Consider the following 18,984-nt stretch of genomic DNA (forward strand, 5'->3'; position numbering starts at 1 on the left):
CCAGACTTCAACCAGTGGCTGTCAATATTCATTGAGTGCAAGTCAATATCGTTCCTCCTGTCATTTCCTCCTGCCTCCTGCCTCATTCTCGCCCTTCTTCCCATGGAGGAAACAATAATGTTTTCCTGATGGCAAGCAGCATATGGCAGATTTTTGCAGGCCTTTTATTTGCCCCGTTCAAGGGCATGATCGCAAATGAGATTACTTCCGAGTAACTTCTGAATTGTGTTTTATGAGATATTGAAAAGAACCTTGTTAAAACCTTGAGCACTGGAGGAGCGACACTGACTTACATATTCATTGACTTCAAATGGCTAGAGAACATTAGGACCAGAGGTGTATAAAGTAGAAGCAAATGAAAAGAAAAAAAAACTCATCAGGTACTCATTAGGTACAGTGGAATAATAGCTCTATCAACTCTAACAACTCTAAGGGCCTCCGCACATTGGCTGCGACAGCATTGCGGAGCACTTTCGCTTCCAACACAATTCTGACCCCCAAACCCAATTTCACATAAACATAGCATGGATAGTCAATGGGTGGCTCCGACAAAATAGAACTCGCCTCTAATCGATTGCGACGTACGCGGATGTCTGCGGACATCGGCGCCGGTGTGCGAGGTTGCATTGACAACAATGGAATGGAACTTTGGCAGAGCAGTGCTCTGTTGGAGACGATGTGCAGAGGTCCTAACTCTAGCAACAACAATACCACTACTGTTTTGAATGGTAATATCTCTGTCTGTATAGTGTTGTAATCCCATCATACATGTACTTCTCCTTCTACTTGATGCACCTCTGACGAGGACACCCCCCTGTTGATGACCCCCAGTGGGCGCCATAGTGCCCCATACTGTACCTCTGGTGTCCAAGCTGGAGGCCCTCTGGGTGCTGTCCAGCTTCCACTTCTTGATCTTGAGGTAGGGGCTGGCTCCCTCCAGGCTGGCGTGCCTCCGCAGCTTGGTGAAGAACTGTAGCACGGGACCCTGGCCCGAGGAGGCCAACCCCGCCGATGACACACCCGAGGCGGACACAGCCTCGCCGGAGCTCCCCGAGCTGCTGCCTCCTCCTCTGTGTTTCAAGCTGTCCCCCATCACCTCAATCTGAACGACAAGATGCAGCACAAGACAGGCCAACATTATATTATTACATTAATTTACATTATGTCTAGCAGTACACATTTTTGTCCAAATGGACTTACAAAAGAGGACACAAGAAGAAACAGTTAAAATATACAAACATGCATACACCAACACAAAAGGCCAATGCCAACATAGTTTGTTCAGCAACCAACCATTTTGAAAGACGCTATATGAAGCAAATATTATTACATTATTATTACTACTACTACTACCACTACTACTACTGCTACTACGGCAAAGGTGTGGGAAATACAGGGACATTACAAGGTCATTACAACAGCTCAGTTTAGCTGAGAAGCACCAGTGCTTTAGGTGCTGTTTCCACGTAGCAGGATATTTTTTTAGCAGGGTATTTTTTTCTGCTGTTGAGGTGTAAATGCAACATGTGGATAAAAATAAATCCTCCATTGTAACAAATGCATTTCAGCCCCCTTAACAGAATATTTTTTTCTCCTGCTTTTTATACCTGGATTTTAAATATCTGCTACGTGGAAATGGAAGGCCAAAACCAATGCAAAACCAATGCAACCAGGAGAAAAAAATATCCACATATAAAAATATCCAGCTATGTGGAAACAGCACCTTAGTTGCCAAAAAGTGTTGTTACCATTGGCAACTAAATAAAAGTTAAAATGCAGTATTATATACAGGTAACACTCAAAAGGCTAAAACTCTGGTGGCTAAAATTGAGATGCACTGGTACTCTCTGTACTGTCACACACTGGCCCACACAGAGCACTGGGTAGAAAGGAACAACAGTGGGATGTCTTTTTAGCATCTTGTGGTGGCATCTTGGGCCAGGATATGCTTGCTGCAGCATACGCATGCGCAGGCACATGTCGTGCAAGAACGCCTTGTCATGTGTATTTTATGTCAATTTTGCGCGAGGGAGAACTCCTGACACAAAGTGCGCAGACGCGCCGTGCGTACGGTGTAATATTGACAAAACTGCGAGGCCTGATCCTCTGAACTTCCATATTGAGGTCGTGGTACAGTCAAACAATGGTGGGAAACATTAATGAGAGCCCTGTGGGCTATCTGACACCTAGATCAGGGTTTCCCAAACTGGGGTGCGTGCGCGAGCTAAATAGAGCCTTGGTGGATATGTGAGTTTTTATACAGCATTAAAGGGACACTGTGCAGGAAATGGTCAAAAAGGGTACTGCAACTATGATCTTTACATGAAAGTTTACCAAGTAATAAACAAATATTTTCTAGTATGGTCCAAATACAGTCATTTTTGCAGCTACAAATGGCTATTTCTGGAAATTCAAAATGGCGGACCATGGAGAAGGTCCCCCTTTTCATGTATGAAAAAGGCATTTTTTCCAGTCATAATGAATACTTAGAATTTGAAAGTGGTGGTAAGTAATCATGAAAAAGGTAACATTATTGAGTGGGTATCATGAATTACTAAAAATTACTAAAAATTTCACACAGTGTCCCTTTAATGAACATGAAGTAGTTTTTAATTGTGTGGTGAATTGTATGCTGGAAGGGTCCATATGAAGTGTAGTTTAACTCCTAGACTATTGTTAAAAGAGGATTCCCCAAAACAACTGTGCATGATGTGCAGTGAATGCGCAGTGAATCATACTTGCGTGGCCATCAGAACACCAAAATATTTGCCTAGGAGGTGTGCGAACCACACTGAAATGTACAAGGGGGTGCGCAGGGGGAAATGTTTGGGAACCACTGCCCTAGATGATACCTCCAGAGTCATGCAAAATGCCCTGGTCATTCTTAACCCCTTAAGACACGGCATTATAAATGAGCTGTTACCAGAATGGCGACGACCAAGACGTAATGTATTACTAAAGGCCCTGTGCACTGTCATGGTAGTGTAGTACTATAGTAGTTCACTTTCAATGTCTATTACAGCGTGTCACAGGAGGTACGGCGTGCATTAAGGGGCTACGCAAGTATGTGCACTCAGTCGTACGTGGTTGCGTGCGTAGTATAAGGTAGGGATGTAAATAAAATCAAAATGTATCGATGTATCGGAAGTATTGGCCGGCGATTTAATCTAATCGCATCGTATCGTGGGACAGTCTTAAGAATCGAAAAGAATCGAATCGCTGACCCCTGTGCAATGCCCTAGCTCCATTCACAATAGTAGTGGAAAAGTAATTGAAAAAAATCGAATCGAACCGAATCGCATTGTATCGTGGGGAATTCTTAAGTATCGAAAAAAAATCGAATCCCTGATTTAAGAAATCGATACCGTATCGTATCGTCATGAAGGCTGTGATTTACACCCCTAGTATAAGGCACACAGAAAAGTACAAGTATGTCCCCAGCCTTAAAATGGAGTACAGCATCTTGTCCTCGGCTGGTATAAGGACATCCGCACTTGTCTGGTGAATTGCAGGTTTAAGTGTCTGTCTACCTAAGTCTTGCTAATATCAGATGCGCCCTCTCAGAAACAAGCCCAAACACACACATACACACAAACGGATATGAGCACAAACACACAGGAACGAACAAACACACACACACACACACACACACACACACACACACACACACACACACACACACACACACACACACACACACACACACACACACACACACACACACACACACACACACACACACACACACACACACACACACACACACACACACACAGGCACATGTACACACGTACACACACACACTTCACAGTTCATTTTCTACTGATGGCTCCATCGCTGGAATGATTGCTCACTCAATCGCGGTCTCATCAGCAGTGACTCACGTCCCTATTTTTGCCCTCTCCAGCCTTCAATCATCCTCACACGTAAAGGGTGGTCTCTTTCACTCCCTCTCACACACTCCTTTTTTCCCTCCCTCTCTCTCCCTCGCTCTCTCTGTCGCTCTCTCATCACAGTGCCCACGCACCACACCACACTACACTACACTACACTACACTCACACACACACACACACACACACACACACACACACACACACACACACACACACACACACACACAGGCTCACTACATCCTAATAGTATTCACTTCACGGCAGTGAGGCATAAACAGAGTGACTCACGACGGCCGGCCCCTGGCTGCAGCGTGCTGGGCTGGGGGCCCGGGGGATGGAGGTGGAGGTGGAGGTGGAGGTGGTGGAGGACGGCAGGGGAGGCAGGGGAGGCAGTGGAGGCAGGCTCAGGCTGAAGCTGCTGCTGTCCACGGTGGAGTTGAGCGCGTCCCCAGGGAGGGCACAGCCGCTGGGGCTCACCACGCTCAGGCTGGTCAGGGCCGTCTGGGGCAGGGGCGGCCGCAACGCTGACTACGGGGTCAGAGGTCAAACAGGCAGAGGGGAAGAGGAGGATGACACAGAGAGAGAGAGAGAGAGAGAGAGAGAGAGAGAGAGAGAGAGAGAGAGAGAGAGAGAGAGAAGTGGACAAAAAGAAAGATAGACGGAGATGAAAAAGACAGAGACAGTGATAGGGAGAAAGAGATGGTGAGAAAGGGGGACACAGAAAACAGGAGAGGGGGTAAAGACAAATAAGCAGTAAGAGAGACAGAGAGAGAGAGAGAGAGAGAGAGAGAGAGAGAGAGATAGAGAGAGAGAGAGAGAGAGAGAGAGAGAGAGACAGAGAGAGAGAGAGAGAAAGCGAGAGCAAAAAAAAGAGAAGCAGACATAAAAGGCAGGCGAGTCAGCGTGCGTGCCGAGTGCTCTCCGCTCCTGACAGGGTGTTATGATCGTGACAAGAGGGAAAAAACTACACAAATAACACAGATAGAAGCTCTGCTGGGTAAAGCCTGCCCTTTGTTTCCAGTCAATACGCTCGATACAGGATTGTCAGCACCGCCAAGTAGTGCACTGCACACGTTTGCCCTTTTTTTTAAATACGCCGGCGTACCTAAGTGTTCTTTTCCCGATTCGTTAGGCGTCATAGCAACTTCTGGCAGCCCTCCCAGTGTTTCTATTTTCCACCCAGAGTGGAATCTCTCTCTCTATCTCACTCTCTCTCTCTGTCTCTCCTCCTCCCTCTCTCTCCACTCACCTGAAAGATGGAGAGGCTGGACTTGGAGGCGGGCCGAGTTGTCATGGCGATGCTATTCTCCGATGACTCACACTCGTGGATGGTAACTATCTTGAGCGCCGGCGGGGGGATGCTGAGGTGCGTCAGACGCGCGTTCTTCAGGTGGTGGAAGTCCCCCTCCGTCAGCGTGTACCTGCATCAGAGTTATCAGAGTGCATGTCAACGTCAGTATCCTCAAAGAACACCCACTGCCCTCTGTTAAGTACTATGACGACCATGAAGTTCCCCTCCGTCAGCATGTCTGCATCAGCGCATCAGAGTGCATGTCAACGTTATTATCATCAATGACCTTTCAAACAAGCATTATCAACATACTACCCACTATTCAGCGTGTAGTTAAGTTGCGCCTATCAGAGTGCAATGTCTACGTCAAAGTCAATGCCTGACAGGTGAAGAACATCCTGAGCTGCCCTGAACCTTGATCACTTTTTGAAATAATAAAAACCTATTTGACCATATGACCATATGCAAAATCATAAAACAGACTCATCTGAGCCTGAATACTATCAAGCCTGGGAGCACCCCAACAAGCATTATCACCAGACAACCCCATATTTAGGACTATGATGACTCCAATCTGAAGTCCCCCTCTGTCATCGTGTGCATACCAGAGTGTGTGTACCAGAGTGCATGTCAATGTCAGTGTCAAGGAGCACCCCAACAAGCACTCATATTCCCCAAACCTCAGTTAGCTTGTACCAGAGAGAAGCATGTCAATGAGCACCCCAACAACTACTATCGTCAGACTATCCCTCTTGAGTACTATGATTATTTAGATCTCTCAAGGTCAATGGGCTACACTTCAACATGCACTTATCCTCCTTCCGAAGACTATACTGTCAGGGTGTATCTGCCTGCCGTGCAATGCATCACAACCATGACAATGTCAATAGAGCTTGAAAGTGACGTCACTTCCCCCGATTTCATGGGACCTCAACAGCGTTTTTAGCCGAAAATCGTAGCATGTAATCCAATGGCGGTATTAAAATGATATTTTGATCCCCTTCGAGTTGTGCCACGAGCTCCACATATGTTGTTTCTGATATTTTTGTTTAATTTTTCGTACGAACCCCCACAGTTTTTAGAAAGCTTTGTTTCTTCACATTTTTCATGCAGAAGACCTCGGAACAAAACATTGATACTTCTGCATGAATAATCTATATCTAGCCTCTTAAACAGCATATTTGTAGCCCAGCGCATATAAAAAATGAGATCCGAAGATATTTACTCGCTACCATGTTGTTAGATGGTCAGCTTAGGTCTCGTGAAATGCGGAACTAAGGGGCGGGACTTTCAAGCTCTATGAGCACTTCAACAAGCACAATAAATCCCATCCCCAGGCCCATACCCCATTCGCATCTGTAATGTGAAGACCCAAATTTGGTTAAGGTATACTGCCCTACAAAGGCAAAATGCAGTAACTAAACCACCTTTGAGAAAAATGCCTTAAAAGCCTTGATATTAGCTTGGATGTTGTAGTTAAAACAAATGTGATACATCAATATCTCTAAAAAGGGATACATTTGGACCATAACGCTTTGTCACAAGACAAAGAAGGAGTAATGAAGAACATTTTCAGATCAAACTCAATTTTGACAAAATATGTAGTTACTGTACTTTGTCTTTGTAGGTCACTATACCTGAGCGCATCAACTAGAGGCATCTTAACTCATTTTAGCCTAAGCCCTTTCTGGGATAACGTGCCCTCTGCCTATTAAAACCTAAATATCTCAGCCTCTGAAGCACATAAAAACGAGAAATAAGTTGCATTTAAAAGCTAGGACCCTCATTCTACATTAGAATGTGTTCATTCAGCTCTGACATATCCACATTTTTAATAAAGCAGCTCAAATCTCAAGAACCTGAATGCAGCATATATGTCGCTCCAGGACAAAATGGGTTTATTTCAATGAGCATGCCAACAGGTACTTTTCCCGTCTATCTACTTCCATCTGTACTATGATGATCCAGATCTGGTTTAGTGGAAGATACGCTTAGATGATATTTTAACCATGATGTGAAAATGAGGTGACGTGACTGACCTGTTAAGACTTTGAATACCCCCAAAGGTACAATCCATCCTGTGCCCCCTGCCTCCCATCTACAGTGCACTGTTATGATGACCGAGATCTTGTTTCTGGGCCGTGGTATTTTAAGTGTGCATAAAAGTAAGTCTCATCAAACATTGTAATCACATTCAAACCGCTTTTTCAAACCGCTATAAAAGTCATTTTAGATGCGATTTTGATCAATCTTTTTTTTCATTGTTTCCTTACAAGATTGCGTCTGGCCATGCCAAAACTTGCAGATATGAATACATGAAAGGTTTATATAGCCAGATGGCTAATTTGCACCTGCTCCTGGGGCTTCCTATTCTAATACAACCTCATATAAATCACATCACATATTCAGATATTAATTGAAAAGCACAAAAAACTTGTCATTTTGAAAATGGATACAAAGCGATTCCGAAAATAGTCCTATTTCTTTTGCAAATAACCCAATGAGGCCTAGGGGTATCCTATTCATGGTATTCTACATATCAGATGTTCATACCATAGTCACCTATTGAGCAGGCCATGGTGAGTGAAGCTGAACAGGTTTCCTGAAATCAGAATGGCAGAGCTCTACATCGAGTGTTGTTTTCAGATTGTAAGTGTACAAGTTGTCTTTATTTGACCACTTATGACCAACCACAATGAAGGAGAATCAATGAGAGCATTTTGAGTCCTGGATGTGCCACCTATAGCTTTGTGTGTGTGTGTGTGTGTGTGTGTGTGTGTGTGTGTGTGTGTGTGTGTGTGTGTGTGTGTGTGTGTGTGTGTGTGTGTGTGTGTGTGTGTGTGTGTGTGTGTGTGTGTGTGTAATGTACTTTTGCAATATCTATGTGTGTGTGTGTGCACAAGTGTGTGTGTGTTTAATGTGCACATATTTGTGTGTGTGTGTGTGTGTGTTTAATGTGCACATATTTGTGTGTGTGTGTGTGTGTGTGTGTGTGTGTGTGTGTGTGTGTGTGTGTGTGTGTGTGTGTGTGTGCATTATGTGCACAGGCATGCATTTGTGTGGGCGAGGCGAGCGAGCCTGCGTGGGCGTCGCGTGTCTGACCTGCGGCCCTTCTCCTGGGCCTTCTTGCTGTGGTCGAAGAGGGCGGCCTCGTTGAAGGAGACGCGCCGGCCCTGCGTGCCCGTGGACAGGAAGCGCTCCGTCTCCGTCTCTGCCTCCATGTCACGGGAGCTGGACGCCGACACGCAGTCCGACTCATCCACCCGAATAGTGATCTCTGAGGTGCAGAGGTGCGGGGGTGTAGGGTAGGGGTGGGTATTAGCGGGTGGGGATTAGAGGGGTGGAAAAATGATAGTTAAATAGTACAAGATAAGATAAGATAAACTTAAATTGTCTGTTTGCAGAGAAATTTGTCTTGCATGACACTTCTCCACAATTCACATGTAAAGTTTACATTGTAAACACACATTAAAGACACACAAAACAGCAAATGCCCCATAGAATCTGGTCATCTAGGTCCATAAGCTGTTAGAGTAGCACAGTCCAATAAAATTAAAAGGTTACTAAAAATTGAATTAGTTACTAATTAAGTTACTAAATTAATTTACTGAAAAAGGTCTACTGTTCTCCCCTTTTGTAAAGCAATGCTATGTTAGAGGAAAAGATTTTGGGGGGGGGGGGGGGGTGCATGGAAGCAGATGTTAGTGGAGGGGATTTTCTGTGTTTGTGTGTATGGGGTAAGGTGGAATTGGGAATGGTGATAATGGTGGGGATCGATAGATGTACTGGAGGGAATTGAAGAGGTGGACAGATGTTAGAGAAAATGTTAGTGCAGAAGATGGGGGGGGGTGTCAATGTTGGAGGACAAGATTGGGGGGGTGGATGTTGGTGAAGAGGATTGTGTGTGTGTGTGTGTGTGTGTGTGTGTGTGTGTGTGTGTGTGTGTGTGTGTGTGTGTGTGTGTGTGTGAGTGTGTGTGTGTGTGTGTGTGTGTGTGTGTGTGTGTGTGTGTGTGTGTAGTGGGGGGGGGGTTAAAGTGGAATTGGCAATGGAGGGGTGGGGGTAGATATTATGGGTACGGAGTTATGTTACAGAAGATATTAGTGGAGGGCATGGGGGGCAGTGTTAGTGAAGAGTATGGTAGAGAGGATGGGGTTGGGGGATGATAGAAGATGGGGGGGGGGGATGGATAAATGTTAGTTGAGAGGATGGGGGGGTGATGTTAGTGAAAGGGGGGTAGGATGTCATTTTAAAAATCGATGCTGAGACTCTTAGGAGATTAACCATTGTGAAGTGCCGGCAATGCTTTGAAGCATTCAGGCTTGCACGCGCGCACACACACACACACACACACACACACACACACACACACACACATGAGACAGGGAGAAAGGACACACACACAAACACACAGAGGACAGGGGGCATGCACACACACACACTATACCATACAATATCCATGTTTTACTTGATGTGCTTTACCACACACACACACACACACACACACACACACACACACACACACACACACACACACACACACACACACACACACACACACACACACACACACACACACACATGAGACAGGGAGAAAGGACACACACACAAACACACAGAGGACAGGGGGCATGCACACACACACTATACCATACAATATCCATGTTTTACTTGATGTGTTTTACCACACACACACACACACACACACACACACACACACACACACACACACACACACACACACACACACACACACACACACACACACACACACACACACACACACACACACACACACACACACACACACACACACAAGGAGGATGAACCCACACACAGGGATACATATACACACTGAGGTCAAGGAGGACATGCATGCACACAAAAAATGCTTGAGGGGATTTCCCATTCACACAGCCGCTGTCAATGTCACACACATCATGTCACACCGCTTTGAACGTTTTTTTTGTGTTTTGTTTTCAGATCTTATGTCATTGTGAGCCAAAAAAGCGAAAATACAAGTTTTCTTATTATTACCATGCACGGGATGGGACTCCTCAAGATAGGAGGAGGTTTTGGGCTTCTCAGGATCATCATTGGCCCTGCAAAACAAAGTATCCGTGAATTAAATGTTGAAAAATTGTTGAGCGAAAACTGCACAGCATGACAACACTTCACAACATTTATTTATTATAAGCAATGTAAATTATAGTAACAAAAAAAAAATGTAGTAACCCTCCTTGGCCTGCGTACTTTGTACTTCCACAAGTAATGTATACTCGTGATTGTATGTGCAGCAACATCATGTGCTTTGCATTTTCTCCATAAAAACAACTGAGGCAAAAACCTCCAGCAAAACTGTGAGTGTAAATACTATTGGTCATCGCTGCTTCCTCTGATAGCTTTCACTTCCTGCCTGACCGGGTCTCTGGGTGAGAGGGGAGCCGATCGTGATGATGAAGTTTCCAAGTTGCATCTCCTTAACTAGCCCTGACACAGACGCACGCACGTGGTGCACGCACAGACGGGCACGCACACACACACTCGCTCTCTCTCTCTCTTTCTCTCTCTTCTGTGTTTATCAAGCATACACACACACGCATGCACACGCACTCACGCACACACACACACACACACAACCCCCACTCCCACTAAAAAAAACCCCTCATCTCTTCCACTTTCAGTGTTGCCAGATTGGGCGGTTTCCCGCCCAACTGGGCTGCTTAGGATGGCCGCCTGCAGGTAAAAATGGATTTTGGAGAAAAAAACGCCCAATTTTTGGCCATAGACATTGGGCAGGATTTAGTGCTTCCAGGCGGGTTTTTTGGGCTGGAAATCGACAGCCTCATCTGGCAACCGAGTACACATTTCTTCTCTCTTGTCTCTGGCTCTCTTGTCTGTTTTCAGACTGAGCCGTATGCTACTGCTGCAAGACAAGAGGAGATTAATCAACACCGATGGCTGCAACGAAATCTCATTATGCCCATCATTTGTATCCCCGTCTGCTCTCCTCTGCTCTCTTCTCCTCTCTCTCCAGCAGCCATACACTAACCAACGAGCCCATCCCACAGTGCTCAGGGGCACAGACACTGGCAGAGACTAATGCAGCTATGCTGAGCACCTGAATGGAGCATGCTAGCTAGACACTAGGAGGGAGTGGAAATAGAGGGGTAGAAAGAAGGGCAATGAGAGAGAGAGAGAGAGAGAGAGAGAGAGAGAGAGAGAGAGAGAGAGAGAGAGAGAGAGAGAGAGAGAGAGAGAGAGAGAGATGAATACAATGGTGGGAGAAAATTATAGAAAGCTGAGAGAAAGAGAGAGGGGGGAGAGGGAGAGAGAGAGGTATTGAGTAAACTTCAGAAAACTGTGTGATCAGCATGACTGCTCCATGCAAAAACAGCTTCCAGCTTTCAAAAACAGCTTGCTCCCTTCTCTGTAGCCGGAATGGCAATGTTATTCTGTTAACGTTTATCCAGCTCCAATGTCAGAGCACACTAACATGCAACAGTATTTTCTTCTTTGTCCAAGGAAACACCACCTCCATTTCTCAGGGGGCTCAATGACCACCACTGGCTTTTATTCAGAGGTGTATGTTTCATACTGTGTGTGTGTGTGTGTGTGTGTGTGTGTGTGTGTGTGTGTGTGTGTGTGTGTGTGTGTGTGTGTGTGTGTGTGTGTGCGTGCGTGCGTGCGTGCGCGTGATGTGTGTGTGTGTGTGTGTGCGCGTATGCGCACGTGTCAATGTGTCCCTTCACACACATCAACAAAATATAATAAAAAAGACTTTGTAGTGTGTGTGTGTGTGTGTGAGTGTGTGTCACGTGCCAATGTGTCTTCACACAACAACACAACATATAATAAAAAAAGACTGTGCAGTGTGTAGTGTGCGTGCGTGCGTGTGCACATGATCTCACCGTGTGTAGCGGCGGTCTTCATCACAGCAGTGGCGACAGACGATCAATAGCACGGACAGGAGCACCAGCGTGCCGCCCACAAAGATGGAGAGCAGCACCAGGAGCAGCACATAGCCATCCTGCTTGCTGCCCTCCGCCACCGCAGACTCCTGCATGGGAAGGAAGTACGGTAGGTCAGTACTCTGCCCTACAAAGACAAAGTGCAGTAACTACACATTCTGTCAAAATGGAGTTTAGATTGAAAATCCTCCTCTCTTTTGTGACAAGGCCTCCTCTGCCTCAGACTCCTGCACGGCAAGGAGCTAGGTAAGTACCCTTGTTGTACAAAGACAAAGTGCAGTTGTAACGGAGGCTAACTAGCACAGAGTTGGCGTGGAACGTTGGTAAACCTCCCTCCGATAGCCTCATACAGTCTCGTGCCGTTGGGCCGAGAGACTAGTCTCTTGGCCCAGCGGTATCGTACTGTGTCTCCCATTGCAACAAAATAAAATGAAATAAAATAAAAAATACAGAACATAACACACTTAACTTGTGCTGGCAGCAAACTCAAAGAGACAACGTATTCATACGTATTCTTTAAGGGCAGCAGCTATGCTCATCCAAGTGTTTACAATGGTTTCCTTTGTGTAACTACACATTTTGTTAAAATTGAGTTTAGACTGAAAATGGTCTTCATAACACCTCTTTTCTTTTGTGACAAAGCCTTATGGTCCAAATATGTCCCATTTTAGAGACATAATTCAAAGATATAAAAATTGCTACTATTATTATGTCAAAATTGCTACTATTAACTACAATATCCAACATAATACCAAGGCTTTGAAGGCATTTTTCTCAATTTCAGTGCTGGCGTAGCTTTTGTAGGGCAGTACTGTGGAAAAGGTAAAATAACTTTGGGCAGGAAGTGGAAAGGGGAAGTGGTCAGCGCGAGATTGAAATAAGAATGTCATTGCGAAATTAAAATCCCATCCCTCTCATGCCGATGTTTCGGGACACACTTCATCATAATGTTGTTTAGGGCGGTTTAACTCGGTTTTCGGTGTCTTAACTTGTTCAGAGTTTAAGCATATGTAACGGAGGCTAACTAGCACAGAGTTGGCGTGGAACGTTGGTAAACCTCCCTCCGATAGCCTCATACAGTCTCGTGCCGTCGGGCCGAGAGACTAGTCTCTTGGCCCAGCGGTATCGTACTGTGTCTCCCATTGCCGAACCGTTGTAGTTGACGAGGTCGCACGTTCGATCCCCGAGGGGGGTGAACAGGTGCAAGATGACCTCCGTCACAGTGGTGCCGCTGACCCGGGATGGGAGTGAGGTTTAAGGGGGAGAGTGTAACGGAGGCTAACTAGCACAGAGTTGGCGTGGAACGTTGGTAAACCTCCCTCCGATAGCCTCATACAGTCTCGTGCCGTCGGGCCGAGAGACTAGTCTCTTGGCCCAGCGGTATCGTACTGTGTCTCCCATTGCCGAACCGTTGTAGTTGACGAGGTCGCACGTTCGATCCCCGAGGGGGGTGAACAGGTGCAAGATGACCTCCGTCACACATACACACGCTGCACCAAGAGGACACCCTTTCCCAACTTGACTAAAGAAGAAATCAATAACCATCATCACATATACTGTACATTAGGGGGGGGCAGATTTGGGATGTAGGCGGAATTAGACGCCTTCGCTATATGTATGCAAGTATGGAGTAGTTGTGGCGTAGCCCCTTAATGCATGCCGTACCTCCTGTGGCACGCTGTAATACACATTGACAGTTAACTACTATAGTACTACACTACTACGATAATGTATTAGTAATACATTACGACTTGGTTATTGCCATTCTGGTAACAGCTAATTTATAATGCCGTGTCTTAAGGGGTTAGTGAGAGCAGCTAACTGGTCTCATAGGAGTCAACGTTAACTACTAGCTTTGAGGTAAAATTTGCACTGCCGTACTCAGAGAACGATTGAAAGTACAGAAGAAAGGTAAAACTCAATTATTTAACTCAAGGAGATACGTAATATGAGCTTATTTCCAAAAATGGGACAGTATCACTTTAAGCTCAATGGTATCGTGCTGTGCCTCTCATGCCCGAACTGTTGAAGGTGGCGAGTTCGAGACTCCGAGGGGGCGGACTACGCGGGAACAGGTCAGTTACACATAGCTGAAGTGCCCTTGAGCAAGGAATCTTACCCCACATTGCTCCAGGGACTGCAACCAATACCCTGTAAATAACTGAAAGTCGCTTTGGATAAAAGGGTGAGCTAAGTGTAACGTAATGTAATGTAAACAGTATGTAACATTTATTTAAGTCACAAAGTGCTTTACAATTTGATTAGTGTGCAGGATTACGAGGAGAGAAAAATATATAGACAGTATACAATAAAGTAGAAACAAAACTAAACAAAATAAAATAAAATGAAATGTAAGTAAGGTTAAGTTAAGGAAGTATACTAATAATGTAAAATAGAAAAATAATAGTATTAAAATAAATGGACAATGGGACAAATATAGTATACATACTGCGTATATACAGTATAAGGACAAATATATACAGCATATAACAAGAGGTAAGAATGTAGCCAAAAGCTTGTCTTTTCAAAACAAGTCTTAAGATGGCTTTTAAAATGCTCCACAGAGAGCCCAGAACACAAACACAGGTCAGAGATCAGTCAGTGTCAGCGGGCTAAATGAATGGCTGTTCCGTGCTTCCTGCTGGGAATTAGTTAGTTACGGCCGGTCATGGCTGTGCCCTGTTGCAGGCATGTGTTGTATGAACAGGGTTATGAAATTAGCTTGAGGCGCGCAGTATATCACTTGCAAGTCTAGTCCATTGCATCGTCTTTGTTGTCATGAAATTAGGTTGTGGCACAGTATATAAGTTTAGTACATTGCATTGTGTTTGCTAATGAAATCAGATTGATGTGTGCTGTATCGCTAGAAAGTTTAGTCCAAGGATGTCACATTCAAGCCCGGGGCCCTGAATCTGCCACACAGAAATCTGGGAATGAGGGTCTCTCAAATACGCCTTTGCATATTAAGAACGCGCAGGCAGAATTTAGTCTTTTTAAAATAAATATTGAGTTTGGAGCCTGACTTTAACACCATTGGTTTAGTCCATCGCGTGTGCATCGTGTTTGTTTTTCCCCTCAGGACACAACCCCTATTGTCAAGTTATTATAGCCAGGTAGTAAGTACTGTGTTGTTAAGGTGGCCGCCATCACAATTAAACACTGAGGGAGCCCTCTTTTTGCAAATTGCATGCAAAGTGCAAGTGTTGATGGGCCACATGCCTTGGTGAGAGTCAGGTCAGCTAAGTCCATGTCAAACAAAACTGCTGGCTATCTCACCCCCAATTATTATGGACAAAAACATAATTTAAAGATTTTTTTGGGTCTTTTTACGGATTTATTTGACAGGACCGTTTGAGAGGTGGACAGGAAGCAAATTGGGAGAGAGACGAGGAGGGGTCGGCAAAGGACCCAGGCCGAGAATCAAACCCAGGTCCGCCGCATGGCAAGGCCGACAAAGGCATAATTTAACACGTGATGTGTACATGTGATGGACTCTTATCGTTGGGGGAAAACAGAAAACATTATAAGGAACCAAAAATCTGAGCACCATGTGACAACTTTGCGGATTAAATTGTGGTTTCCTGAGACACGTGTGGTGTGTGCCACCTGATTGTGGTTCTGGGGAGGACCTTGGCATTGTGTACCACGCCAGCGCCGCCTGAGAGGCCTCAGGGACAAGAGGACGCAGGTGCGCTCTTTGTTCCAGAGTTGAGATGTTAAGTGGAGCGCTCAAAGCTCAAAGCACCGGGAGAGGGGTGCAGAGCACGACAACGGAGGTGGAGACACATGGTCGGCCGCTGCTGCTGCTTCTGACAGGAGAAGAAAAGAGGCATGGTCTCTTCCGAGACAACCTCAGACGTGTCTAAAGGCTCAGCATTCGCCGTCTCCACTAGGGCTGTGCAATATATCGAATTTTATATCATGATGTCAATAACTTTACTTTTTGTTTTGGCTTCTCTTTATCTTCAGCTTTTATTTTCAGCTTTTAATACAGTTTCACTGAGTAGCATCAAGCTCCTGTGTGCGACTCCTTTTTCTTCACACTGCAATATTGCTGTCAAATAATATCAAATTTCATAATACCGAGCTGAAACAATATTTTTGTCATTTGTTTATACTGACAAAAGGTAGGTTATGCCAAGCACAATACATTCCCCTCCACTTGAGCCATTGCGAGCACAGAGCAGACTTGCTCCCCAAAAACGTATGCAGATTCTCTATGGTCCTCCACTCACATTGCTGAAGGGGGGGGCAGACTGTGAATTGTTTAGCACAACTATTTGTCTAAATATCGTCCAAAGAAATTGTGATATCGACATTGGCTGAAATAATTGTGATGTTGATTTCTCTCATAATCGAGCAGCCCTAGTCTCCTGCACCTGGCTTAGTGTTTCTCTTGTACCTCGGGTGTGCAGTGTCCAGAATGGTATGTGGCACTGTATGTTTGTGTAGAAGACAAAGAATAAAGAATGAGTAAGATATTTATGTAAGATTAAATTGAAATGCAGTGACTGCACTGAGGATTTCCCCCCTAGGCATTTCCTGGACTGGTTACATGAGCCACCGTGGTTATTTGGCTAAGGATGTCTGTACTGCATTACTGCGGATGAAATGTCAATAGCCGGTCATAGCGTAATATGAAAAAGCTCAACTGAGAACTTAACTTTGTTCACAGCAGAGGTGGGCAAATTTCAGGCCAGGGAGCCGCATATGGCCCGCTGAGCCATTTCATCTGGCCCAAAGAGCCTTTTAATTCCAAAGTAGTTCTACCATACTCACACCTAACATTCTTTAAAAAGCAAGGGGTGTTGCTGGTGTGAGATTAATCAAGGTCACATCTAAATATTGCAATGTGCAGGAGTGAAATAGCCAACAAGTTATCTCAGTGTACATTGCGACATCTGGCCCTACGATACATATTCTACAGCCAATGTGGCCCTCAGGCTAAAATAACTGCTCACCCCTGTTCAACAGGCTGATGAATTATGAAAACAACACACTGCCATGTAGCTTAAAGTCAATAAATAACAACTCTTGCGCATAATACCTATGCTTATGGCAGATTAAGTATCTGCACTTCAAGATTACCATTGCAATGGGACCTGATCTTATAAGCAGTCTAATAACCATGCATTTTGCATTTCTTAGCTTTGGTCATGATTTTATGAACCATAGCTCTACACTATACTAGGGCTGCACAATTAATCAAAAAATAATCAAAATCGTGATAAAATAGTGAAATCGAACTCGTGATTTTAATCGTGATTTAATCGTGGCAATAGTGACCTACTTTTGAGAGGGTCCTTGAAGCCAGAACATACTGACAGGCTGGTGTTTCCGGCCAGAAATCTGTCCACTTAAGTTTTATGCTATTGCCTTTACATAATTATTACAATTAATTTTATTTTGCTCATCCGGTATGTAATTCATTCTTGGTTATATTTCGTCTTGTTATAATTTTCAAAAAAATCTGCAAAATCAATAATCGTGATTATGATTTTGACCAAAATAATCGTGATTATGATTTTTTCCATAATCGTGCAGCCCTACTCTACACTATGTCTTATCAGTAAATCATCTATAAACACACTGACACATCTGTCTGGATGTTGGTTCTCTGTCTATCACAGCCTTTTATCTGTCTATCACAATGACCGTGCAAACAGTAATGCACAGGCATTGGTCTATCACCTTCTCTGTTAGCTTCAACATAGGTAGAAATACTGTACGAATTACAAGTAGTGGAAAGCTTGATTGAAGAACAATTACCAAATAAGACAAAGTATACCTGAACAAATACAAGGTAAATGCTCATTATGATGTATACAGTATATCATATATGTATATGCAATTGCCAATCAAAATGTCAAATTTCATACACACACTGCACCATATTTCCTGATATCAAATTGTTCATGATGACATCCCAAGGCAACGGCACTGACAGCAAAAAACAAAACAGAGCCTCCGAGTTTCAATATGAGCATTACCCACAATATGTGATTACACGCGCGTCTCTATTTCCGCCTCCTCATCTGATGATGATGATGATGTCGGCAACAAAGTTTCCTCAAAGGTACATGAGCTTCAGATGAAATCAGGGATTTAATTACTGGAAAACAGTGGGCCGGATGTCCTCTATTAGTGGAGCGGCCGGCCGCCTTTGAACGAAGTTATAGTGTCCTCCACTCGCGGCGGAGGAAGGATGAGAGCAGAGCAGGGCAGAGTCGAGCCGAGCTGAGAGAGAGAGTGTGTGTGTACGTGTGTGTGTGTGTGTACGTGTGTGTGTGTGTACATGTGTGTGTGTGTGTGTGTACATGTGTGTGTGTGAGTGTGTGTGTGTGTGTGTGTGTGTGCGTGCACTTACGTTGTAGTTTTGGGTTAGGTTTTTCCAGACGGTAGACTCATTGCTCATGGTCCAGGCGAGCGTTGTCCTCCCCCTAAGGAAGAGAGCACAGGATGTCACGCAGCTGTTATTATGACACTATGGTCATTTCAATTCCAGCCACCAACCACCATCTCCCTCCAAGCAGAAAACTCTTAGACACATACACACACACACACACACACACACACACACACACACACACACACACACACACACACACACACACACACACACACACACACACACACAGAACCCAAGGGCTATTATGGAGGTTTAAAAATATCTCTGATTAAACACTTCCAAATAAGCATGAATCATTTTTTCCCCCTCTTCCACCGCAAGCATGACATCTGTGTCACTGCATTAGATGTTGCAGTGGCATCATGGCATCTACATACACTTATTACAATATCACTTCATTCAATTCAATTAATTCAAT

General features: G+C 44.6%; 1 protein-coding gene across 1 annotated transcript in view; it reads right to left on the minus strand.

Moving 5' to 3' along the window:
* Positions 1 to 18,984, minus strand: part of cbarpb (CACN subunit beta associated regulatory protein b) — a 30,961-nt gene that overhangs the window by 10,087 nt on the left and 1,890 nt on the right. The window contains exons 2-8 of the mRNA XM_063200209.1: positions 18,525 to 18,597; positions 12,098 to 12,246; positions 10,224 to 10,288; positions 8,289 to 8,463; positions 5,145 to 5,316; positions 4,184 to 4,423; positions 859 to 1,102 (exon numbers count right to left, since the gene is read on the minus strand). Of these exons, the coding sequence (XP_063056279.1) occupies positions 859 to 1,102; positions 4,184 to 4,423; positions 5,145 to 5,316; positions 8,289 to 8,463; positions 10,224 to 10,288; positions 12,098 to 12,246; positions 18,525 to 18,572 (1,093 nt within the window). The 5' untranslated portion in view covers positions 18,573 to 18,597. The remainder of the gene's footprint in view (positions 1 to 858; positions 1,103 to 4,183; positions 4,424 to 5,144; positions 5,317 to 8,288; positions 8,464 to 10,223; positions 10,289 to 12,097; positions 12,247 to 18,524; positions 18,598 to 18,984) is intronic.

Source organism: Engraulis encrasicolus, chromosome 6 (genome assembly GCF_034702125.1).
Source record: "Engraulis encrasicolus isolate BLACKSEA-1 chromosome 6, IST_EnEncr_1.0, whole genome shotgun sequence".
Taxonomy (NCBI): Eukaryota; Metazoa; Chordata; class Actinopteri; order Clupeiformes; family Engraulidae; genus Engraulis; species Engraulis encrasicolus.